Genomic DNA, 26348 nt, shown 5'->3' on the forward strand with positions numbered 1-26348 from the left:
CCAAAGTGCCTAGACACTATATAAACTCATTTGTCTTGTTTGGAAGCCTAGAGACCACCAGTTATAAACCAATATTGTCATTAAACAGCCAATATCCTACTCAATGATTCTATGTTGACTTTCAGGGATGCAATTTTGCTGGTAGCAATATATTAGGGTACATATACTGAAGGTACACAAGAAATGAATAGTTCCTTATTATAGCTGCATAGTTTTTCATCAGTATCCATGTCTTTATTTGTTAAAGGGAACTTAGTCATCTTTTGCTAAAAGTATTCATGAGTACTAAAAAAGCGTAGCACCCATGGAAACTGATAAGAATGACAATTGTTATGCATTCCGTATGCAAAATAAAATAACCCTTAACAGGTGTAAGTTGGTTTTGAGTCAATAAAAAAAATAATGCTTTATAGGGCTTCAAAAGATTCATAGATTATATCTACATATTGGCACTGGTACCACCAGTAATAGCTAGTACTTTTTCTTCACAGGAGAGCAGGTTTCTGTGTTGAGAGAAGTCTATCTCCTGAGATAGAACCCTTTTTATTTAACATGGATGAATCTCTGGCAAACTCAACCTAGACACATGCATAAAACAGCAAAGTTTAAAGGCCAGCACAGAAATCGAAATATGTTTTGTTTTTTTACTTGCAGCTTCTATAATTTTACCATTTAAATGTGGGGAACCTTTGTTCTGCCAAGGGCCATTTGGATATTTATAACATCATTCGTGGGCCATACAAAATTATCAACTTAAAAATGAGCCTGCTATATTTGGTCAAACATTTCATTAACTCAGCCCTAATGTGATGGCTGGAACTGCTGCTCTTTGGTAAGGCGTGTGATGTTAGTCCGTGTTGATGATGTTACTACTGCGTCGGTCAATCTGGAGGGCAGTCGACTCTTAACAATGGTAAGTTTTGAAAAGAACTCGCAGCAGTAAGTTGTTCCGTTTTACTTAAAGGGGTTTTCCCATTAGGGACATTTATGACCTATCCACAGGATAGGTCATAGATGTCAGATAGACGCAGGTCCCACCTCTGGGACTCGCACCTATCTCTAGAACGGGCCCCCCTAAACCACCCCGTTCTACCGCTCTGTGTTCCGGCTGATTTCCAACCATGAAGAAGAAAACAGCATAGCTCGCTGAGCTACGCTGTTTCCATAACTCCCGTAGCAGTGAATGGCAGTTACGGAAGCAGCGTAGCATGCGACTCACGCTGTTTCCGTAACTACTATTCAGTTCTATGGTACTTACGGAGACAGCGTAGCTCAGCAAGTTATGCTGTTTTCTTCTTCATGGTCGGAAATCACAAGCTTCAGCTACAACACAAAGAGGTTGAACGATGTTTAGGGGCCCTGTTCTTGAGATAGATCTGGGACCCACATCTATCGGACATTTATGACATAGCCTGTGGATATATCATAAATGTCCTTGATAAAAAAAAGCCCCTTAGAGTCACCTGACCTCACTTCAAGTAAGTAGGGCGCGCGGACGGGGCTAAGGAGGGAATGACACTTGAGGTAAGGTGACTAGACTGTGCCGGCTCGGGAGTGGACCAGTCCGGTCACCTGACGTCACGCCACTGACTCGGGTCAGGTGACCGGACTAGTCCACTCTTGGGCCGGCAGGCTCTGTCCGCCCTTCTCCTGCTCTTAAATGTGAGTGAGTAGGGCGGACAGAGACAAGGAGGGAGTGACACGACGTGCTGTGACAGGAGTGGACCAGTCCAGTCACCTAACCTCACTTCACTGACTCAGGTCAGGTGACTGGACTGGTCCACTTTTGGACCGGTACACACCGACCTCACTCATACCACCGCTGCCGCCGCCATACTTGGCTCTATCCGCCCTTCTCCTGCTCCTAAATGTGAGTCAGTAAGGCGGACTCACGGTGGCAACGGTGGTCAGAGTGAGGTTGGGCCGGACCAAATGATCCCGCGGGCATTATACGGCCCACGGGTCGGACGTTCCGCACCCCTGCATTAAATAATAAGGTGCAGGACATAAGCAACTGAAGGTATAATTTTGTTGTTTTTGGATAAAATTACACAGGGGCAGAACAAGGAATCATGGTGCACAAGGCAGGTGTTTGGAATGTGCCCCCCACCTAGTTTCCAAAGTTTAGCATAAAAGCTGTCAGAAAGACAATATTTCAACCTGAAGCTAACAGTCCTGATTTAGCTTGCTGCAAAATCAGCTCTGCTGAACATATATGTAATGTGTGTGTAACATTCATGTCAGCCACTTTCTGCCGTGGCATTCTCCCTGCTTGGAGGGCAGCAAGTCGTCTTTCCTCTGCTTGTGCATTGTAGCCCCAGCCGCAGAAACGAGATCCGGTGCAGCGCGTGATGTCACTCCTCCTGAACCCCTAAAGGGAAACCTCTCCAGTGTTGCAGTGCTTGGTTATCAGCCCTGGTTAGAACTCTAGACAACTACAAGTCCTGGACCTCCTGTTGTAGCTGCATATTTTTGGCTTCCAAATTTTAAAACATAGTAACCATTCCTGGTACCTGCTGACTGAGCCCAATGAACGCCTTTGCAACTTCACTGCAACTCTCTGTATTAGACTATGAGCCCAAGAGCATACCTCAATGACAGTCCCCAGCTAGTGTAGTCGGAACTTGGACAACGTCTTGAAGATGGTGAAGCAGTGCAGCACAGCCTAGTAACAGACTTCAGTGGCACTATGTAGACTTCTAAGAAAAGGAGTTGCGCACAGCACATGAATAGTTTGGCAGCTGGGAGGAACTTTATCTCTCTCTCTCTCTCTCTCTCTCTCTCTCTATATATATATATATATATATATATATATATATATATATATATATATATATATATATATATATTGTAATAGTGCAGCTACTGGACAGTGCAGAAACTGTCCAGTTTCAAGCAACCAGGGAACATGTACAGCAGAGAGGGTTTTCTCTGCTGTTGCTTGGGTGTAAAACCCGGAATAAGGGCCTGGTTTGCTGGAGTGAGGGACACTGAATGTGTTAGTTAGAGGTTGGACGGCCTAGGGTTTATTTTGTATGTTTTTGTTGTAACACTGCTTGCTGTGGTGAAAACAATAAAGCTAGCTGCGGCTAGATGGGCGCAATAAGGTGATGGTAGGTTGTCTCCGGTATCTGGAGCAATGCTGACTGCAGTGCGTCCCACATTTGCTGCAGTATGCGTGGGGGAGGATCCATAGAGTAAACAAAACGATCTAGGTGGTCCCACAGATGCTCAATTGGGTTAAAGTCTGGCGAATTAAGGGGCCAAGGAAGTACTTGGAAGTCTTGGTCGTGCTCTTCCAGCCACTGTCGGACATTGTCTTGCTGGAAGATTCCATCTGCCCCAGGGAAGACAAACAGCATATATGGGTGATCTACAACGATGGATTCATACACAAATCGGTTCAGAGTGGCTTTCACATGGATGAGTGGGACCAGAGAATGGCATAAAAAAATTCCCCAGACCATAAAGATGCCGCCGCCAGCTTGTGTTCTTCCAGCAATGGTTGCGTGGTGTTTGTTCTCTGATGTTTCTTGCCTGACACGCCAAGGTCCATTCGTTCAATGAAGCAGAAAACGTGACTCATCGGAGAAGGCAACCCTTTGCCAATCATGCTACTGCCGTGCAAATTGAAGCCTTTTTTTCTGATGCACCTTTTTTAGCATTGCTGCAGTGACCATCCGTCTGCTTCGGAGCCCCATATGCTGTAGGGTTTGCTGAACTGTTGTTTTAGACACACGTGTGGTAGCCCCCTTGATTTTCATGGTGAGCTGTTCCACTGTAGCGTGTCATTCGGATCTTCGCAGTTTCCACGTTTTATTATTCCCAATGGTGCCATTTGTCCACTCACAATGCACTTGCATCCACAGCAGTACGCGAACAGTTCACAAACTGCGCTCTTTGTGAAATACTGTCACCCTTTGCCCGAAAGCCAATAATCATCCTTTTTTGCAACTCTGATAAATCACCCCTTTGACCCATGGCAACAACAAGTGATATGTTTTCAGACAGCGTATCACACAACTTATATACCCACCAAGCCAGCTCACGACACTTCCTTAATGAGCTACGCGCTGCCGACGTTGAAAGTGGGAGGTCGTCATAATAATGTGATTTGACTGTGTGTGTATATATATATATATATATATATATATATATATATATATATATATATATATATAAATATTCATTTATTCATTTACCCCCTTGATGTTTTTCCTGTTTTGCTGCATAACAACCTTGAAATAAAATAGATTTTTGGGTGATCTGTACTATTTGATTTACACAACACTTTCAAATTGCAAAATATTGAACCAAAAAACAAAGAACTTGAATTTGCATAAATATTTACCCCCCTGAAAGTCAATACTTTTGATGCAATTACAGATGCAAGTCTCTTGGGGTATGTCTCTAGTAGCTTAGCACATCTAGACACTGGGGTTTTTGCCTATTCTTCCAGGCAAAACTGCTCCAACTCTTTCAAGTTAGATGGGTTGCATTCGTGTACAACAGTCTTCAAGTCATATCACAGATTTTCAAATTGATTAAGGTCTGGTCTTTGACTAGGACATTCCAAGACATTTAGAACTTTTCCCTTCAACCACTCCAGTGTAACTTTAGCAGTATGTTCAAGGTTATTGTCCTGCTCGAAGGTGAACCTTGTCCCAGTCTCAAATCTTTGTCTGACGGAAACATGTTTTCCTCTAGAATTTCGCTGTATTTACTGCCATTTATCTTTTCTTCCGTTCTGACCAGTTTTCCAGTCCCTATGCATGAAAGCATCCCCATAGTATAGCTTCAGTGTGGGAATGGTGGTCTTGGGATGACGAGAAGTGTTTGCTTTGCACCACACAGCATTTCCCATACTGCTTGTCGAGCCCAAAACGTGTTTGTCTTAAAACAATGTCTTTTTTCTGGCCACACCTCCATAAAGCCCAAGTTTGTGGAGTCTTCCATCGCCGTTGTGGATCTTTGGATTTCCTTTGTTATTATATCATTATGTTATTGTTTTTTTTTGTTGAATCTCTGAATAATGCCCTCCTTGCCAGGTCTGTGAGTTTTGGAGGGCGGCCTTCTCTTGTCAGGTTTGTAGTTGTGCCATATTCTTTACATTTGTTATAATGAATTTAATGGTGCTCTATGGGATGTTCAAAGTTTGGGATATTTTTTTATCACCCAAACCTGATCTATACATCTTCACAACTTAGTCTCTGACCTGTTTGGAGAGCTCCTTGGTCTTCATGTTGCTTCCTAATGATGTTGTAGACTAAGGGGCCTTTCAGGAGAGGGGTAATTATACTGACATCATGTGACAGATCATGTGACACTTTGGGGACTTTAACTAATTATGAGACTTCTGAAGTTAATTGGTTTGACCAGACTTTATTTAGGGGTTTTATAGCAAAGGGGGTGAATACATATGCACTCACATCTTTTCCGTTCTTTATGTTTTGGATTTTTTTTTTTTTTAATAAGGTGTATATATATATCTTTTTTTTCATTTTACTGTAACAATTTGGACTATTTTGTCAAATCCATTAAATAAAATCTAATTTAAAATCTATTTTCATTCCAGCTTGAAATGCAACAAAACAGGAAAAACATCAAAGGGGGTGAATACTTTCGCAAGCCACTGTTTATGATAAATTCCGGTTGAATTTTATCTTGCATTCCACAGAACATAATAGAATAACTTCTGTTTACAACAAATACTCTAGTTTCTGCTTATCTTTCTGACTAGAAAAATGTTCCCATCTGGAACTGTCAAATTATTTTCCTAGAACTGTTTCTTCCAATTTAACTTGCATTGGATACAAAAAAAATGCACACGCTTATAGGGAAGAAGATAATTAGCTGCCCTCAAGATTGCTGATACGAGGCAGTCGGGCAGGTCAGCCAGTACATCTTGCAATTCGTGACATAATAAATTACTAGGACAACACCGGAAGCAGTCTTTGAACCTAATTAACATCCCACCAGATTAATGTCAGGTCTCGGCAAGTAGTACTTTACAACGATACCATATTTATTTAATTATGGGTTAGTGTATAATGCTGTCCTTGCTCTAGCAATGAAACCTTCAATTGTGCCAGCTTTTATTCTTAAGTGGGGTAAAGCATCTTTTCCTCTGTCTCCCTTCTCTTTCCCTTCGTTTCGACTAATCAATGCAATGCTGAATAAGTTCATTTTAGTACACTCAATCATGGCTCTAATGTTTGTAGCTCACGGGCGCAGGCATCAGTAATGTAAGAATGTTATATGGCTTCAGTTTGGGCCATTTCATTAAATATTCATGACATCAAAAAATGTGCATCAAAATAGCGTCTGGAAGAATTACATTTATGTGCCTGCTTTTATGGCAGCTTCCCATTTAAACCCATTTGTGTTAATATCAGTCTTTGCATCGGGAAAATAATGCAGCTGATGAAGCCATATGCATGTTCCTCTATCTAAAGCTTGGTCACTACTTACGACTTGCATATATTAAATACAATAAATGTGATTTTTAGATATTTTGAAACATATAAAGTATGTTAAAAAAAATAATTAAGATAAAGAGATGTTTGAATCCTAGGGAGTTGTTCTTGGAAATATACTTAACATCTAGAATTATGTTAAACCTATACCAATGAACCCAAAAATATTAAAACTAGACAATGCTTTTTTGCCTAAAAAAATGTAATTTTGTGCATGTAAGTCATTTTTCAAAGGAAAGATGGTGGTTAATGGCAGAACTTTTGTGGATACTATGTGGTCTGCACAGAAGCTGCTTGAGAAACCTTTATACAATATTGCCTTTTAAGCTCATTTCCTAATAATCACAATTTTTGGGATCTTTTTGCCATGAACTGTTAACAAAAAGCCAATCTAAGTTTGGTTGGAAATGAAGGTTTAATTTCTTATTTGTTTTGTTTGTGAATTAATGAAGATTGATTCTTCATGATCGGTTTCCTTTAGCGAAAAATCTAGTGCATTAAGTATATTGTAATTTTGATGTGAACTCATTTTGCAGTAGGACAGCTTGAACGGTGACGGTTATACCAACAGCATAAGGATCAAACAGATCTCAGTGTATTATATAATGGCGGCATTGTTGTTAGACTAGCATGCCACTGATGTGTCGTTTCTTATAGCAACCAATCAGATTGCCACAATTATTTTTAAAAGGGCATCTGTAAAATGAGAACTTGATGTTGATTGGCTGCTTTCGGCAACTACTCCACTTTTCCTTTGCACCAGTTTTGATAGATCTCCCCCATTGAGTCCTTGTAAATTCTGAGACAGATATGGTCTTATTAATAATCCTCTCTCACAACATTATGTGAACGACTCTATTGGCTTGCATCTTTATACAAGGATTGAAGGTAAGAGTGGTCTGTATTCTGTGAGGACAGGGGCACGGAAATGTTTAGCGGTTTATGAAAATACTTATGTGCCTTTATACTATGCATATGAAACTTTCTAGGTAGATAATTGTATTTACACAATTACTCTATGAACAGAATTGCATTCTATGCGTATTGCCTATATTATACCTTTTGATTATATGAGGTTTTTTTATGGAGGTTTACTGTCCATATAGTCATGTGCTCTGGCTACATGTATTACTAGCTGTATTACTACAGTAGCTGCATGGTGTTATGTGAGAGTTTTGTCAAGATACTTTATGCTGCCTAAACAATTATGTGTTCGATACTGAATATTACTGGCTACATGGCATTGCGTGATGTTATATGGTGGTGTATTATAGTATTTGTCTGTTGGGTGCACCAGTGTCGATCACAACCAAGCCCCAACAAAACATTTGATGCAGAACCCGGATACCAATCAATATCTGGGTAATTAAAAAATTTCATTACCGCTGTTCCAGCATATGCAGTCCTTTCCAATTTTTTGAATAGCTGGATTTCTAGTTCCTTACAATATGTAGGGTGTCTATAGATAACACCAGTAAGGATTTTTTTCAGATTATACCCCTTTTAGTTCCACCTACAAAGTTTCAACATTCTCACAAGCACTTTCTATGTATACTGTTCCTTTGAAAAATTGTATAGCCATGAAAATTGACAACCCAATCATGTGAAGAGTCTAGCCATGTTTCAGTAAGGCTGGATTCACACGAGCATGTTCGGTCCGTAAAGGATGGAACGTGTTTCGGCCGCAAGTCCCGTACCGAACACACTGCAGGGAGCCGGGCTCCTAGTATCATAGTTATGTACGACGCTAGGAGTCACTGCCTCTCCGTGGAACTACTGTCCCGTACTGAAAACATGATTACAGTACGGGACAGTTGTCCCGCAGCGAGGCAGGGACTCCTAGCGTCGTACATAACTATGATGCTAGGAGTCCGGCTCCCTGCAGTGTGTTCAGTCCGGGACTTGCGGCCGAAATACGTTCCGTCCTTTACAGACCGAACATGCTCGTGTGAATCCAGCCTAACACCAACACCATCAAATTGTCCTGTAGGCACCAAAGCCTATTTGTGAACATATACATATTTTGTGTTTGGATTTTGCAATAGAGCCCAGGAAATCCAAGTCATGCCTCTGGGTGGCATGCAAGGTTCTACATAAAGAAAGAATATATGTACTACAATGGGAGCAACAAATTTTTTTATTATTTAACCCCTTAATGACCAGGCCAATTTGATCTTTGATTCCACCCGTTGCAGTGAGGTGTTAGCTGTATTACACAGCTGTCACCCACAGAGTATGGAGCGCGCTCAGCCCGTGAGCCCGCTCCATACTTCCCCTTGACGACTACCACCTACGTGGTATGTCATTAAGGGGTTACATTTTAGTTTATTAAAATTGTTCCTATGTGTTTGTCGTTTTTTTTCCATACCCATATAATTGTTTCTCACCCCCCCCCCCCCCTTGTTCCATTGGCGGGTCCAGCCCTTGGTTGTGTCTGGTCGCTAGGCAACCTCTCCTCACTCGAGTGATGCCTCATGCTGACAGCCGTGGCCCTGCTTGTCCTGGCCGTGGCTCTCTTCCTTTGTGTGACTACTATCTAAACCTTGCCCTTGGATTCATTACTGGATTCCGCTTTTGTCTTGCTCTTTGGAGTTTTTGCATGGTACCTGTTTTCCTACTCCTGATTTTGACCCTCGGCTCCATCTTCTGATTACATTATATTTTAATTACTTTAGAAATCATGGAATTATGCCTTTACATATTTTTAAATAAGAAACAATGCCATTAACATATTTTTATAAATGTAATCTGCTGTTTTTTTCTTTTAATTGAAGATTCCAACATTTACCATTATATGTCGTTATTTACTATTTTACTATACTAGTATATGGATTGCAGCTTTTTAATATGCCTTTTTATGACTATGTAAACATTCCATATAGTACCACTGTGTAGTTCAGAGTGATGATATTTATACATGTCATATATTGTAGGTCAGTTGGAGAAGGCTGCTGAACATTATGAGGCATTCTATCATCTGACAGTAGGCCGAATATGGAAGGATAAGACAGGCCGCACTCACAACTCACTGGCATGCGAGAACCTCTGGAGAATATATACATTGCTATCAGACAAAATGCTAGAGAGTAAAGAATGGGAACAGGCCATCAAAACTCTAATAAAAGCACTTGATATGGCAAGAGAAGGTAGGTGGAAAATAATACCCTCACATATATTTTTTTATGTACTGTTCTTCTTTTGCCCATGAGTAAACTAAATGCTGTGGAATGTTTGGCTAGGTGATCATTCCCTTCCATTTTCAGAGACAAATGCCATCAATATATTTACTTTTCTGTATTTACTTTTCTGTAAAACAGGCTTTATTGCATGAAATTTGCCGTTTTAAACAAAAAATTATGAAACCTATTTTGTTCCTCTCTGGAAAAAAAAAGGCTAATATATTGCCAATTGTTTAATATAATTTCTGTATCATTTTTTGCGTGTTTCTTTCAAGATCTCTGCTTGCAGTCATTCAATAGAAACCTTCATTGTTTACTTTCAGTATATAAATGTTTCTCCTGGTCATGTGATGGACACACATCTGGTTGAGTCATGACTTACAGTACAGTAAGGAGTCAGCCAGAACGTTCACTACTTATCTGGATTCTTCTTGCTATTTGTAAAGTAACGCAAACAAATGGGGTGTACCTTCATTTTAGGTGTTTCCATTCTCCTAAAAACATTACTGTTCTTTTAAAGCTTTAGGTTACAGTTTCCAAAGTTACATTTCAGTATTTAAAGTCAGTACAAAATATACATTCATAGATATCACTACAGAACAATTAAGAGATGTCTCATTCTTTTCATTTGAGATGACGTCCCTTTGCTTTCTTCAGGATGTGATAAAAACATGGAAGGGGAAGCAGCATATCGCCTGGGATTAGCTCATATTTCATCTGGAAATCACCAAATTGCAATCAAAGTAAGTGTTTTGTGTTGTCTTCTCTTCTGAAACATTTTTACATAATATACACAGTCACATTATTATGACCACCTCCTACTTTCGACGTTGGCAGTGTCGTGAGCTGGCTTAATTTGTATATAAGGTGTGTGATAGGCTGTCTGAACACATATCACTCATTGTGGCAATTTATCAGAGTTGCAAAAAGGGATGATTATTCGCTTTCGGACCAAGAGTGCCAGTATGTCTCTTAACAGCTCAGTTTGTGAACTGTTCGCATGCTGCTGTGGTGAAAGTGTATCGTGAGTGCACAAATGGCACCATTGTAAATAACCAATGTGGAAACTGTGGAGCACCAGGTGCCATTGATGTGAGAGGTGAACTTTGGCTACGAAGGTGCGCGAGGACCAAATTACACGCTACAGTGGAGCAGCTCACCGTGAAAATCAACCTGGGGACTACCAGACGTGTGTCTAAAACAACAGTTCAGCGAATCCTACTGCGTATGGGGCTCCAAAGCAGACGGATGGTCACTGCTCCTGTGTGCTCCTAGGTGCATCTAAATAAAAGTGAAATTAATTTTCACGGCAGTATCGGAATTGGACCACCAATGATTTGAAATGGATGGATGTTGGCGTGTCAGGCAAGAAACATCAGAAAACAAACACCCTGCAACCATTGCTGGAAGAACACAAGCTGGTGGCGGCAGCGTTATGGTCTGGGGAATTTTTTCATGGCATTCTCTGAGGCCACTCATCCATGTGGAATGCGCTCTGAACTGATTTGGGTATGAATCCATCCATGCAGATCACTTCTACCCATTCATGCTGCTTGTCTTCCCTCGGGCAGATGGAATCTTCCAGCAAGACAATGCGACATGTCACATGGCTAGAAATGTCCCACAGTGGTTGGAAGAGAACGACCAAGACTTCCAAGTACTTCCCTGGCCCCCTAATTCACCAGACTTGAACCCAATTGAGCATCTGTGGGACCACCTCAATCATTTTGTTTGCTCTATAGATCCTCCCCCACGCACCCTCCAGCAAATGTGGGATGTACTGCAGTCAGAATGGCTCCAGATACCGGAGACAACCTACCAGCACCTTATTGAGTCACTCCCAGCCAGTCTAGCTGCTGTCCATGCTGCACATGGCAGTCACTCTGCATATTAGCTGGTGGTCATAATAATGTGACACGACTGTGTATTATATTTAATGTAAACTGTGATGCCACATTACATTTGGTATGTGATAATACGCATATGCTTTTAGAGAATGACTATTTGTAATGAATCTATTTTTGTTCCAGTGTACAGTTGTACATTTTGCTTTATTTTGCTTGACCCACTAGCAGTTTAGATATAATTACTGTTTTTCGCATTATCTTTCTTGACTAGATTACACATTCTATGAAATGTGAGATTATGCACAGTAAACGGGGCAACGATCAGCCGATGAAAAAGCAAACGCTCGTGCATAGGCTGATCAGATCTTTTATGCAGCCAAAAAAGGGTCAATAGTTGGCAGCACATCTCCCTGTGTATAGAGGGAAATGTGCTGCCGACATAATGCAAATGCATGGGGATGAACGAACACATTAACGATAGTTCGTCCCCATACTTAACAATCGTTGCTGTTTGTGAATGCAGCTAAGAAGCACTGATTGACGTGCTATATCGTTAATCGGTGCTCTTTTTCAGGTCAGTATCAGGCCCTGTAAAACCACCTTTAAAGGGAATGTCGCTTACAGGGAATATCTCAGGGAATTATTAAAATCTGTAGAAAATAAATAATGTGTTTTTTATTTTTAAAACCATGTTAGAGGCACACACTCCCTTCCTGACAATGTAGCAAGGTGTGTGTGATTTAAAGGGAATGTGTCGCTAGAATTTCTTTTTTTAGTTAAACAGTTAGTGTATAAATGATTAAACATTGTTCTAATTTTTTTAATTTTTTCACGACTCAGGAAATATTATAAATTAGATTCTAATTTATAACATTTCCCAGTGCTGGTCACTAGATGGAGCAATTCCCAAAATTGCAGCATTGGCATGTGGTAAAGCAACCACATTGCTTTATGCTGCAAAATTTGAGAATACACACTCGCTCTAGTGAGCTCACAGAATCCCCCCTCCTTTATCCTGGCTAGTGCCAGGAGAAAGGAGGGGATTGAACGGCCAAACCTCCTACACTGTGTGTCGCCATTTTTTGAGCTAACACACAGTGTAGTAGGTTTACATACAGTAGTAATCACACACTAAAACACGTACATACACAGAAATAACTTACCTGCTCCTGCTGCCGCCGCTCCCCCTGGTCCGTCCGCTCCGTCTGCTCCCTCCGCTCAAAGTGCTTGCTTCAGAACACAAGCACGGAAGCCGCGACCGGAAGTAGTAATCTTACTGTCCGGCCGCGGCTTCCGGTCCACAAGAAAATGGCGCCGGACGTCGCTCGGCCGAGTACCTTCAATTTGGACTGTGTGGGAGCGGCGCATAGTGGATGGAACGGGTCCCGTTCGCATTCACTATGGGGCTGTATGTGCCGTATTCCATGTCTGTATGTGTCGTTAATCGACACATACAGAGATGGAAAAAAAAATGGCAGCCCCCATAGACAAGAAAAAGTAAAAAAATAAAAAAATTTAAAACACAAACACACAAATAAATAAAACATCTTTTTTATTAAAACACTAAAAGCAAATTTATATAAAATTCTTTTTTTTCGCGACACTCGTCCTTTAAGGAACTGTAGTTGCAATGAATGGGAGTTCATTGACTGTTACAAAGACCAGGTAGTGGCAGAGGAGATGCATACAGAGTCTTATCTGTGTGTTTAGTGATGCTATCCTGCCTTATCTAGTCCTCTCTCAGTACAATAGAGCTGTCATTAAATCCTCTGCCCCTGCTGACCCTGTCCCAGTCTATCCAGCAAAGCTGACACATGAGCTACAAAAAAAAAAAAAAGGAAATATCAGCTTATTGTGTCTGCTCTAGTGGCCAGTGTAAAAACTGGAATCTTTCAAGATTTTTTTAAGTCGCATGAAAAAAAAAACACTAGCAAATGTAAAAAATAACAATGTGTTTATGCTAAAAACATGATTTTAAATATATTGTCATTTTCTGATAAAACATTCCCTTCAATGTCTAATTCAAATTATATCAGATTCAAGAAGACAACCAAATTGAATGCTGCTTTAGAGCTCTGTGTGCCATCCACGTAGATTTTACCTGGGCAATCAATTATTGAACTACAACTTTTTTTATGCATAACCCTTATTAGAAAAAAATCCCTCTTTCTGGACACACACTGCAGTTTAAATATAGTACATTCACTGCTGCATCTATTGTGAACAGAAAGGGGCACACATCGCAACGATTATTAGAAGACTTCTTTTGGTAAGAAAAAAAACAATCCGCTCTGATTAAGTACTTGGAATGTGGAGTAAGCTGTAATGTCAACATTGGCATTCAGTATAAACTATTCCACCATCATCAAGATGGAGTAAGAACAATTACAGTCCTTAAATACACGACATAAATATTCTGCCTGTATAAACGTTTAAAATAATTGTTTAATGTCAAAATTATTAAAATTGGTGGGGCACAGAGTGCCAAAAGATCCAGGTACAGGTGTTGGCAACCAGATCAAGAACGCACACTGGGTTGAATGTGAAAAAAAGAGACAGTCAGAACGCACTCATTCATAAGTGCCTGAAATGTCTGGTGTGAATTGTCACATAAACCAACTCAGAGTGCTTGGCAAATATTGATAAGATCTGATTGCCACAGATTAGTTAACAGGCACACTTCCCGACGCGTTTCTGCACCAGGTATGGGAGCGTCCTCAGGGGTACGAGTTGCCTGAATTATTAACAAAGAGTTCAGAAAGTGCCTATCAGCTGATATTCAGCTGTTCATTTAGTGTAACGGCGCATACGAGACACTGATAGCGGTCTGACGCGCGCCGGGGAAACTCGGAAGTTTTAACAACCAAAGCCCCGCCCACAAGGCAGTGCGTAATATCGGGCCGTCCAATGAAGGAGTAAGGCGTGTAGAAACACACGCCCCAACAGAGGGCGGCTCCATAGTGACCACGTAGCCAATAAGAAGGATGCATGAAGCATCAGTGGTAACAGGGGGGATCTAAAGGTGGCCAAGACATACATCACCAATATCAACACTGGAATAAGCGTCATGTATACCGAAAAGGGAATCAGTAGGTGAATAAAGGCACACAATTCAACACAGTGCCGTGTCAGCAGTGCAAGTCATAGATAGCACAGCAATTATCATTGGATGTGACATTAACGGAGGAAGACAAAGCCACACTCAGATAGGGGGCCATTCATAAAGCAAGCCAAAATGTAGATGTCAGAGAGATGCAGTCACAGAATCGGCAGACTGAAACGGTGTGGAGCGTTATAGGAAGGGAAGATAGGATATAGACTCATTAAGGCCCAGTGGCTTGATGGTTTGCATCCTGAAAATCCACTGGGCCTCTTTCTGTAAAATACGCCTATCCCAGTTGCCTCCCCTAACAGGAGAATTGACATGTTCCATCCCTTGGAACCTGATAGCGGAGGGGTCTCCCTTGTGACAGTCCCATATATGTTGAGAAACAGAGGTATCAGCTCTATTCTGAATGTCACATATATGGTCCCGGATTCTACGTCTGAACTCCCTTATTGTTTTGCCAACGTACTGCATCCCACATTGACAGGTAATAAGGTACACTACCCCCTTCGTGAGACAGTTGATGAACGACCTATTCTGAAATATGGCTCCTGTGACGGTGCTCTTGAACGTTTTACTTTTCCAAACAGAAGTGCATGCTTTGCACCTACCACATTGGAACGACCCAGTGACATTAGTAGAAAGCCATGTAGTGACACCAGACATCTTTAGATGACTGTGCACCAATCGGTCCTTTAGATTGCGGCCCCTACGGAAGGTGATCTGAGGATGGTCCCCAACTAGGCCACCCACGTCAGGGTCCGCTTTAAGGATATCCCAGTATGAGGTAAGTATTTTTCTGACCTCAAAGTGAGCAGCATCATAAGTACCGATAATCCTCATGACATTATCCTCTTCCGGAGATGTTTTAGGATTTAATAGGGACTCCCTATTTGCTGTCATGGCATGTTGGTATGCTGATTTCAAAACACCACTGGGATATCCCTTATGCTAAAATCTCTTTCTCAGGCTATTGGCCAACATTTGAAAATCTGACAGTGTGGTACAATTGCGCCTAGCTCTGATGTACGAGTTTTTTTTGTAGGTGGAAACAATTCTGCCAGTGTCATTTTAATGTTTGTTTTTTTTGCGTTTTTCGCCGTGTTTTTTGCTCGCAGCCATTGAATCTGATGCAAAAACCGGGGGGGGGGGGGGGACATGAAAAACTGTCAGAAACGAGCACCACAGGTATTTTCTGCTCCCCATTGATATCAATGGGAGGTCAGAGACGGCAACCGTGGCAGGTAAGAACATGACGCTTTTTTTTTTCCACGAGCGTCCAAAAGCCGACCAGGAATTAAAGCCTCTGAAATCAATGGGGGCGTTTCGGACGTTTTTTGCCTGATTCCGATGCTGTTTCCACGTCAAATTCAGCGCCAAACAACTCTGTGAACTGACGCTAATTTTGGTAATTTTTCGGGCCGTAAACGGCCGAAAGAATGGAGGCAGAACACCTCCAAACATCTGGCCATTGATTTCAATGGGAAAACGGCGTTCTGTTCCGACGAGGCGTTTTTTTGAAGAGCCATTTTTCATTGACTCTATAGAAAAACAACTCCAAAAACGGCCATAAAAAAACGCAGCGAAAAACACGAGTTTGAGTATAAAACGTCTGAAAATCTGGAGCTGTTTTCCCTTGAAAACAGTTCTGTATTTTCAGACGTTTTTGCTTTTGTGTGTGCACATACCCTTTGGCTGTATAATTTCCAAGGTGATTTGTGTTGCCTGTTGCACAATAGTTTCATCCTTCTTTGTTTTTTGTTTTTGATTTTTTAAGTTCTTTATTAAATATGAATTAAAAAACAGACATTATCGTATCAAAATATACCTGTTCACATTAGCGTTCACTTTCCGTTGAGGGGCTATATCTGAGGTTTCCGTCGGGGGAACCCCTCAACGGAAAGGCAAACGGAAACCTTAACTTCCATTTGCATCACCATTGATCTCAACGGTGACGGAAACTTTGCTAATGGTTTCTGTTTGTCACCGTTGTGACAGGGTTTCGTTGTTTTTGATGGAATCAATAGCGCAGTCAACATCATGAAGCTTTAACAGATTAAGTAGACAATTTCTTCAGACAACATATAACCCGCCATTCCCCACACCAAAGATCCTCAAACACCATAAGATTATAATCTTCTAGGTAACAAACACCAAAAGTGGAGAAAGTAGAAAGTAGATGAATTTTCCTAGGAAGGACTCCAATTAGTTCCAAAACCCCCATGTTTCCTCCCACTTTTTTTTATACAATTCTGCTTGTCTACTTCTATTTTCTTATATTCTTTTACTGTCCTGACCAGTTTCAACCAATCTCTTAAGCATGGGGGATCGACCGCTACTCAAAATTTATTTTTGCTAATAAGAGGACCTTAAGAATCAATTTAATTTGATTTCTCGAAAAATCTGCACCTATGAGTTCAGAGGAGCAGCCCAGCAGAGTCAATACTGCAGTTCTAGGGATATTCAAGTTACTTTTCTTGTTTACTTCTTGAAACACATTACTACGGTATCTCTTGATCAATGGGCACTCCCATATCATATGAAGGAAAGCAGCCAGAGGCTGATGGCATCTAATACAATTTGATTCTTCTCTGATTCGCATTTTATAAAGCATATCTGGTGTATAATATAGACGTTGGATAACGTTAAATTGGACCATTTGATAGTTACCACCAACCGACACGCCCTTACAATTCTTATATATATATATATATATATATATATATATATATATTCCCATTTCTCCCTATCCAGTGGTCCTATATCCCTATTCCATAATCTTTGTCTCGTGAAGTGAGTATTATCTGAATGTGCACTGATAATCATCTTATATATATTTGAAATAGTGTTTTTAATTACTTTTTGTGATCATTATACGTTCTAACACAACGTGATAATGAACCCTAAGGCTATATTTTTGTTGTGTACTAGAAAATGCGTGCCTTATTTATCTAAATAAAAAATGTGTAATTTCTAAAAATGTGTTTTGTATTTCCTCAAATGGGGACAATTGCCCATTCTTAAATACATTATTAATCTTTGTGATACCTAGCCTATCCAAAATAATTGTGTTTGGTACTGTAAGGAATTGTTTATAATTAGGAATTTTCCATATAGGTGTGAAGAGTAAAGCCCATTAATTCAAATAATTTCTTTAACTCCCTTCCAACTCTCAAAGAGTAATCTACTAATAGGCCAATTCTTAAATCCACCATGTCACAATTGTCCACTTTCCAGGAGTTCATATATACTATCCAACTTTCCCGTTGCCATCTTCATCAGGAGCCTCCAAGCTGGGGAGTCCTGGCATTTAATAATAAACTGCATTTGCGCAGCTGAAAAGTAACCTTTAAACCAGGGGTCTCAAACGCGGCCGGGTAAGTGGGCCGCATATAGAAAAAATTGGAAGTTGACAGGCCGCATTACTTTCAAATTTGATACAATACAAAATTATTGTTAATCAATTAGTTATTTGAACTACTAGAACACTATATTACTAGAATAATAATACTACATTACTATAATAATAGCGCTAGGTTTCAAATTTGAGATATTTCTCCACGTGCTTATTTCAACAATCCAGCTTTCCAGTTTGTGTCGCTAAATGCAGTCCGGCGGCTCAGTTAGCACACATGTCAAGATTGCTGCCGCAGTGCCCTCTGTGGATGCTGCCGCAGTGCCCTCTGTGGATGCTGCCGCAGTGCCCTCTGTGGATGCTGCCGCAGTGTCCTCTGTGGATGCTGCCGCAGTGCCCTCTGTGGATAATGCAACACACCCCTAGATAAGGCCACAGTGCCCTCTGTAGATAAGGCCACAGTGCCCTCTGTAGATAAGGCCACAGTGCCCTCTGTAGATAAGGTCACAGTGCCCTCTGTAGATAAGGCCACAGTGCCCTCTGTAGATAAGGCCACAGTGCCCTCTGTAGATAAGGCCACAGTGCCCTCTGTAGATAAGGCCACAGTGCCCTCTGTAGATAAGGCCACAGTGCCCTCTGTAGATAATGCAACACACCCCTAGATAATGCCAGTGTCCTCTTCAGATACTGCCACACACCCACTTGTAGAGGCTGCCACAGTGCCCTCTGTAGAGGCTGCTACAGTGCCCTCTGTAGAGGCTGCCGCAGTGCCCTCTGTAGAGGCTGCCACAGTGCCCTCTGTAGAGGCTGCCACAGTGCCCTCTGTAGAGGCTGCCACAGTGCCCTCTGTAGAGGCTGCCCCAGTGCCCTCTGTAGAGGCTGCCCCAGTGCCCTCTGTAGAGGCTGCCCCAGTGATGTCAGGGGCTTGCCCAGAGCTGGGATTCCAGCTCTGCTCCTCACATAACTGTCCATATATGGACAGAGATGTCAGGGGCAACCCCAGATCTGGAGTCCCAGGCATAGCGCTAGTAGGCTCTTCCAAGGACTCCAGCTGTGCTCCTGACATCACTGGGACTCCTGCTCTGGGGAAGCCCCTGACATCATTGTCGATGTATGGACAGCGATGTCAGAGGCTTCCCGGAGCAGAGCCGATAATAGCGCTCTGCCCGGGACTCCGCTCTGGGGAAGACCCTGACACACTGTCCATATATGGGCAGCGATGTCAGGGAATTCCACAGAGTCCCGGAGCAGAGCCGATACTAGCGCTCTGCCCGGGACTCCGCTCTGGGGAAGACCCTGACACACTGTCCATATATGGGCAGCGATGTCAGGGAATTCCACAGAGTCCTGGAGCAGAGTCTGTACTAGCGCTCTGCCCGGGACTCCCGCTCTGTGGAAGCCCCAGACATCGCTGTTCAAATGTGGACAGCGATGTCAGGGAATTCCACAGAGTCCAGGAGCAGAGCCGACACCTGCGCTCTGCTCCGCTCTGGGCAAGACCCTGACACACTGTCCATATATGGGCAGCGATGTCAGGGAATTCCACAGAGTCCCGGAGCAGAGCCGACACCAGCGCTCTGCTCGGGACTCCGGCTCTGGGGAAGCCCCAGACATCGCTGTTCATATGTGGACAGCAATGTCAAGGAATTCCACAGAGTCCCGGAGCAGAGCCGACACCAGCGCTCTGCTCGGGACTCCGGCTCTGGGGAAGCCCCAGACATTGCTGTTCATATGTGGACAGCGATGTCAGGGAATTCCACAGAGTCCCGGAGCAGAGCCGACACCTGCGCTCTGCTCCGCTCTGGGCAAGTCCCTGACACACTGTCCATATATGGGCAGCGATGTCAGGGAATTCCACAGAGTCTCGGAGCAGAGCCTGTACTAGCGCTCTGCCCGGGACTACGGCTCTGGGGAAGCCCCAGACATCGCTGTTCATATGTGGACAGCGATGTCAGGGAATTCCACAGAGTCCCGGAGCAGAGCCGACACCAGAGCTCTGCTCGGGACTCCGTCTCTGGGGAAGCCCCAGACATCGCTGTTCATATGTGGACAGCGATGTCAGGGAATTCCACAGAGTCCCGGAGCAGAGCCGACACCAGCGCTCTGCTCGGGTCTCCGGCTCTGGGGAAGCCCCAGACATCGCTGTTCATATGTGGACAGCGATGTCAGGGAATTCCACAGAGTCCCGGAGCAGAGCCGACACCTGCGCTCTGCTCCGCTCTGGGCAAGACCCTGACACACTGTCCATATATGGGCAGCGATGTCAGGGAATTCCACAGAGTCTCGGAGCAGAGCCTGTACTAGCGCTCTGCCCGGGACTCCGGCTCTGGGGAAGCCCCAGACATCGCTGTTCATATGTGGACAGCGATGTCAGGGAATTCCACAGAGTCCCGGAGCAGAGCGGACACCAGCACTCTGCTCGGGACTCCAGCTCTGCGGAAGCCCCAGACATCGCTGTTCATAGTGGACAGCGATGTCAGGGAATTCCAGAGTCTCGGAGCAGAGCCGATACTAGCGGCTCTGTGTCCCGCGAGCCGCAGATGCCTGCCCCAGGGGCCGCATGCGGCCCGCGGGCCGCGTGCTTGAGACCCCTGCTTTAAACCAATGAAGGGCCATTCCTTTTTCCGTTACCGGTTTCCATAAATATTTTTAGTTATTAGTAGCATTATATTTAAAGCTATATAGTTCTCTATCCTCCCATCAATTTTAATTCACAAATACTCAAAACTCTGAGTTATTTAGGATAGCAAGTTGCTCTATGGATTCCATATTCATTTCATCCAACCGTAAGATGGTGGATTTGTTCCAATTAATATCTAGGCACGAAAAAGTTCCAAACTGGTCTATCGTCAAGGGACAGCAACATATCATCTGCGTACAAAAGGATTTTGTCCCCACCCCACCACTGCCAAATCCACGAATAGCTTAATTGTCTCTTTTCAAAATCGCTAAAGGTTCAATAAATAAGGCAAAACGTAGCAGAGATAGGACAACCCTGTCTCGTTCCCCTCAATAATATAAAAGGGGGTGTCGACTCTCCAGTAACATTGACTGTAGCCTTCGGTCTATTATACATAATTTTCACCATCTGTATAAACTTCCTACCAATTCCAAATTTCACCATCACTTTCCTGAGGAAGATCCACTCCACCCTGTCAAACGCCTTTTTGTCGTCCAGCGACAGGATGTAGCGGGTCTCCCCTCGGCCCAACTGATTACCAACAAACAATCTACGGAGGTTATTACTACCATTTCTATCCAGGATGAAGCCATTTTGATATGTATGTATTATAGTCTAAATGACTTTCTTAAGCCTATTGGCCAGAAGTATCGCAAATCACTTTACGTCCGTATTTAGGAGAGATATAGGTCTATATGCCCCCTTATCACATGGGTCTTTCCCCTTTTTACGGTTAAGTTGATAATGGCTTCAGAAATTGAGTTGGAGAGTTTATCCTCTATAATTGATTCCTTCAGCACCAACATCAATAGTGGCAGGACCACATCCCCATATTTCCTATAAATTTTAAACGGCAGGCCATCAGCCTCAGGGGAAAAATTACCTGAAAAGGACTGCAGCACTTCTCTAAGGTCCGTAACTGTAATGGCCACTTCTAACAGATCCCTGCCCTCTTCACTGTGGGATGGGTAACCTATCTGGTCAATATACCGAACTAGTGCAAAGAGATCATATGTCCCCAAGGCTGATTCACACAATTTACCGAAATGATCAAAATATATCCCCCTAATTTCCTCCTTCTTATTCAGCAGCTCCCCTATTTTATATCTAACACAAGCAATATTATTTTGGGGTCTTTGACTACCAATAATTTGTGATAATAGTTTACCTGGTTTACCTGCCACACTAAAGTAGTTTTGGCCAGCAAAAAAGATCCTGTTTAATTATTTTTTTTTACCAGAATTTACTCCTGTTCTTTCTGACTCTGCTTCAGTTTCTTCCACCTTACTTCCATTTGTTCCTTAAGGAATTCCTTTTCCGCTTCCTGCATCTGCTTTTGTAGAGTAATTTCTTGCCAGGAAAACCCTTCCTAAGAAGGCCAATCTCTTTAACCAGAATCCCTCTCATGAAGGCCTTGAAAGAGTCCCATGCAAAATGAATATGGGTAGAATTAAAATTAATCTCCCAAAATGCAGCTAATTCCTTACATATTTTCTCATGATTATGCAAAATATTCAGCCAATGTGGGTTCAACCCGAAAAGGAGATTCCTAGGGTCCGTTCTTTTATCTGAATTTACCCTAACTAACATGATAGAGTGATCTGATAAACCATTGGGTTCATACTTCATCTTTTGCACAAAATCCACAAATCTATTGTAAATGAGAGCCAGGTATATCCTAAACATAGTTCTATACATTCTACTAAAGCAGGAGAAGACTTGTTTCTCTCTATACTTCCTTCTCCAAACATCGTCAAAACCGGTTTCTAGACAAAACTTTGCAAGTGGTGAGGGACCTGTTTCCCTCACGGTCTCCTTCTTTACCATTCTGACCCTATTCAGATGTTCCTTCATGGTGCAGTTAAAATCTCCCAGCACTAAAATGGGGCAGGCTTCTTTTAATTCCATGAATTTCAACAAGCAGTTTAATACCCCTATAGAGAATGGAGGTTGAATATATACAAAGGCTAGGATGTATAATACCTTATCCAGCCTACTGTATAAAACTACTGTGACAGACCATGTGGACAGGTTGTGGATGGGGTCTATATTTCCCCAAGATTTCTGTCTTCTGCTATCTGAAAACAACCAGGGACTAAATTCAGCAGAGAATGTGGTTCTCCCTCTACAATAGGTTTTACCTAAAACCTGGAAAAGGGCCTTACAGGAATATAGATTTACTGTAAAACACAGGCCAGGGACCCAAATGGCAAATGCAGATGCATTGTCCCGAGTTCATTGCTGTGTGACCAGATGTGTTGCAGCCACTAGTCTGAAACAGGGGGGGGAGGAAATGTGACAGACCATGTGGAGAGGTTGTGGATGGGGTCTATATGTACCCAAGATTTCTGGAAGTTGGGGGAAAATAAAATTACTATTACACTGCCTGTATATGAGGACAAAAATGTTTAGGGGTAACTCTAGTAAAGAAGTATATATGCCTGTGGGAGTGGCTGCGGTAGACACACAAACTTTTCCATTTTCTGTCATGGCTGGAAACTCTGAGGACGCTGACCATAGTGATACTGTCCCTACAGAGAGTCAGAGCAATCCAGAGAGAGAAGACCCCCTGACTGACAATATGCCTGATCTTGAAGTGAGAAAAGATATGTTTGGTGCTGAGCAGTTAAAAGATTCTACCCTAATGAGAGCCAGGGAAAATGTGAAGGTTATTGATGAGGAACTGGTGGAGCCAGATACTAGACTTTCTTTTCCCTATATAGCTATAAAAAGTGACCTGTTGTATCAGGTGGTAAAAAAGGGAGAATATATTTTGGTACAATTGGTGGAGAAAGCTTTAGGCACTGTGAAAAAAAAAAACACCTTAAAGGGCTATCACACCTTACCTCTGATTAATAGCTAGACAGCCCAAGACCAGGACTGTGTGGATGGAGTGGGGACCCACCCATCTCTCCCCACTCCAACAACCAGGCCCTTTTCCAGGTTTTAGATAAAAACCTATTGTAGAGGGAGAACCACATTCTCTTCTGAATTTATTCCCTGGTTGTTTTCAGATAGCAGAAGACAGAAATCTTGGGGAAATATAGACCCCATCCACAACCTCTCCACATGGTCTGTCACACTACATATTGCCCTTCCTTATGGACAGAGTCTATAATGTCAAATTTCACCTTCCTATGAACATATATGCTTACCGCCCGTGAATAGGAGGAATATACAGAATGAAATTCCTTCTCTGCCCACTTCCCTCTGGAATAATTCATATTTTCTTCTGAAAAATGTGTTTCAATCAAACAAACTATGGCTCGGAGGTGTCTATTCATAACGTCAAAAACAATACATCTTTTTGTAACAATTTTAGTATCTAGCTAGAGTTTAAATAAGTACCGACAGAAGCCATATTACAGACATTAAATTCAACAAATGGGATGAGCGACTTAGAGACACTTTATATCCCAGAGACCTACCCCATAATTTAAACACTTGAAGAACTTTACCCCGCCCCTTCCCCAAAAAACCCCAACCCCCTTCATGACCTGCTAGACGGGTTTCCTTCCTGGGATGCGATGTGCACATTCTACACTGAAAAGTGGGGGAGACAACTCCTTGCCCACAACTTCTGTAAGCCAATTTTATATAAATGCAACCATATCCTTTCCCTCCACACCTTCCAGATAGCTCAGTATATGAATATTGCATCTTCTAGATCTATCCTCAAGATCCACAATTTTGTCCCTCAGCTCTTTATTTTTATCCTCCAGCTTATCCATCTCCTCCCTAACAATTCCTGATTATTTACGTAAAATCGTGATTCTTACCTTCCACCTCTTTAAGCCAGCAGCGGATTTTATTTAAGTTATCTCAGATCAAAGAGATGTCACTCCGGACTACACCCTAGCATCTCCCCCAGAATGTCCCTGGGAAACTCATTGGATGCTGCCTCTTCCACCTCCAAAGCTGCATACCAGGAGCCAAATACATAATCAGTATTTACTTTCAGCATTTCGATTTTTCTGTGCTGTACGGGTTTTACCCCAGGGGATTTCCAAAATGTCTCCATTATAGCTGAGGACTCTGATTTACTCTTTTCCTTAGGGAATCCTCCTCCCATTGACTTTCTGATGACGGGTGTAGGGCCCATTTTCCACTTTCAATATCGCCACTAGCAACCGCCGCCAGGCATTCTTTTCAACCCCCCTCCCCAAGCTATATGCACAGACTCCAGAGCCAAACGAGAGACCTTTACCCCTCCATAACAGGTTTGCGTAGATTTAGTGCTCAGCTAGATTAATTTTGCTAGCAAAAAACAAATGTCCTGCTATGTATAACTTGTAATAATACAGTTCCATATATCAGAGCACACTACTTTTTAAGTATACTATTTTAAGTTATTAAGTCATACGATTCTATGAGGATCTCCCATATCAATCAATCCCCAGTTAGAGAGTTGGTACATTCTCTCACATTTATTCATGGACCATGGTGTATGCTTCTCACCAATCCAGTCTGTCAGACTGTCCCACCTGTTTTCTCCACACCTGTTGCCTCAAGTACTTTGATGGGGGAGTAGAGACACAGCCAAGAGGAGGGGGGGGGAGTCATAGAAGCCAGGCTCCACACGGGGCAGTTAAGCTCAACATAATGGAGGGGGTGCCTTGCAGGGCTTTACAGGGCTGAGTAAAGCTGCTACCGCTAACATCCTGCGGCGCTCTCTGCCCAAGACATGACTAGGAGCGAGACTTCAGAAGCCAGGGTACGGTCGCCTGGAGGGGGAGGCAGAGCTAGCGTGGCACGTGACCTACGTCATGCCGTCGCGCTTGCGAATACTCTCTATCCTTATTTATTGTTAGCTATCAGACCTGAATAAGTGCTGATTCATCTCGACCTATAGGACAAGAAAATCTGATCAGTTCACCAAAGAGCTTCCTCCCGGATCTTTTCTTTACTGTTTTTTTGTGTTTCTATTTTACAAAAAAAAAATTGTAAATAGTCTGGAAAATGTATTATTACAACATGATGTTAGTTCCAAACATATCGGGTTATTTAGTGTATATAGGTTACTTGATGCATATGTCTCTAAACAGTAAAACAGTACACATTTCATCACTAGGAAACTTGTTATATCTTTGTATCTTCCAGTAAAAATGTAAAAAAGAATAGTTAATATAAAACTCCAAGGTATTGGAGGAAGAAGCCGAAGAGAACGTATGTGACTTGATTGACAGAAAACTACTTAAGTTTGAAGACACAGCGCTCTGGCGCTGGAGAGTTTAATAACTTCTTGGTAGATGACTCGCCAAGAAAGGGGTTTTATGATTAACAGAAGCCACTATAAAATATGTTGGTGAAAAGCTTAGGAGGGAGAGTAATACATGTTCTATATTGTAGCAATATGAGAATTATATTTTGTCTAAAGCATCCTAAATTTTCCATTATAACTTTTCTGTCTACACGCTGGTTTTGACCTTTGTAAGGATATAGTATGAAATATTATCAAGTTTATTGCGCTGCATATGTTATAATAATGTAGGGCCACAAAATATAATCAACAAAAGTCAGCTTGTTGGCTAGTGATCATAATTTCCTTATCAAAGTTATTTCAGCATGTGCCGCAGCATGTTGAGTGCTTAAGGTTTGTAGATTTGTTCAGGTGTTCGTCATTCATTCTTTATGCACAATCTCAGTTACTTATTCTTCACAACATACTTCATTGAAGCACTGTTCAATTTCACTATTGCCCAAAC

At 42.3% G+C, this 26348-nt stretch overlaps 1 protein-coding gene across 2 annotated transcripts in view; it reads left to right on the forward strand.

Moving 5' to 3' along the window:
* Nucleotides 1-26348, forward strand: part of TTC29 (tetratricopeptide repeat domain 29) — a 246846-nt gene that overhangs the window by 106083 nt on the left and 114415 nt on the right. For both annotated transcript variants that reach the window (XM_075849691.1, XM_075849692.1), the window contains 2 exons: nt 9410-9622; nt 10313-10398. In XM_075849691.1, the coding sequence (XP_075705806.1) occupies nt 9410-9622; nt 10313-10398 (299 nt within the window). The remainder of the gene's footprint in view (nt 1-9409; nt 9623-10312; nt 10399-26348) is intronic.

Source organism: Rhinoderma darwinii, chromosome 1 (genome assembly GCF_050947455.1).
Source record: "Rhinoderma darwinii isolate aRhiDar2 chromosome 1, aRhiDar2.hap1, whole genome shotgun sequence".
Classification (NCBI taxonomy): Eukaryota; Metazoa; Chordata; class Amphibia; order Anura; family Rhinodermatidae; genus Rhinoderma; species Rhinoderma darwinii.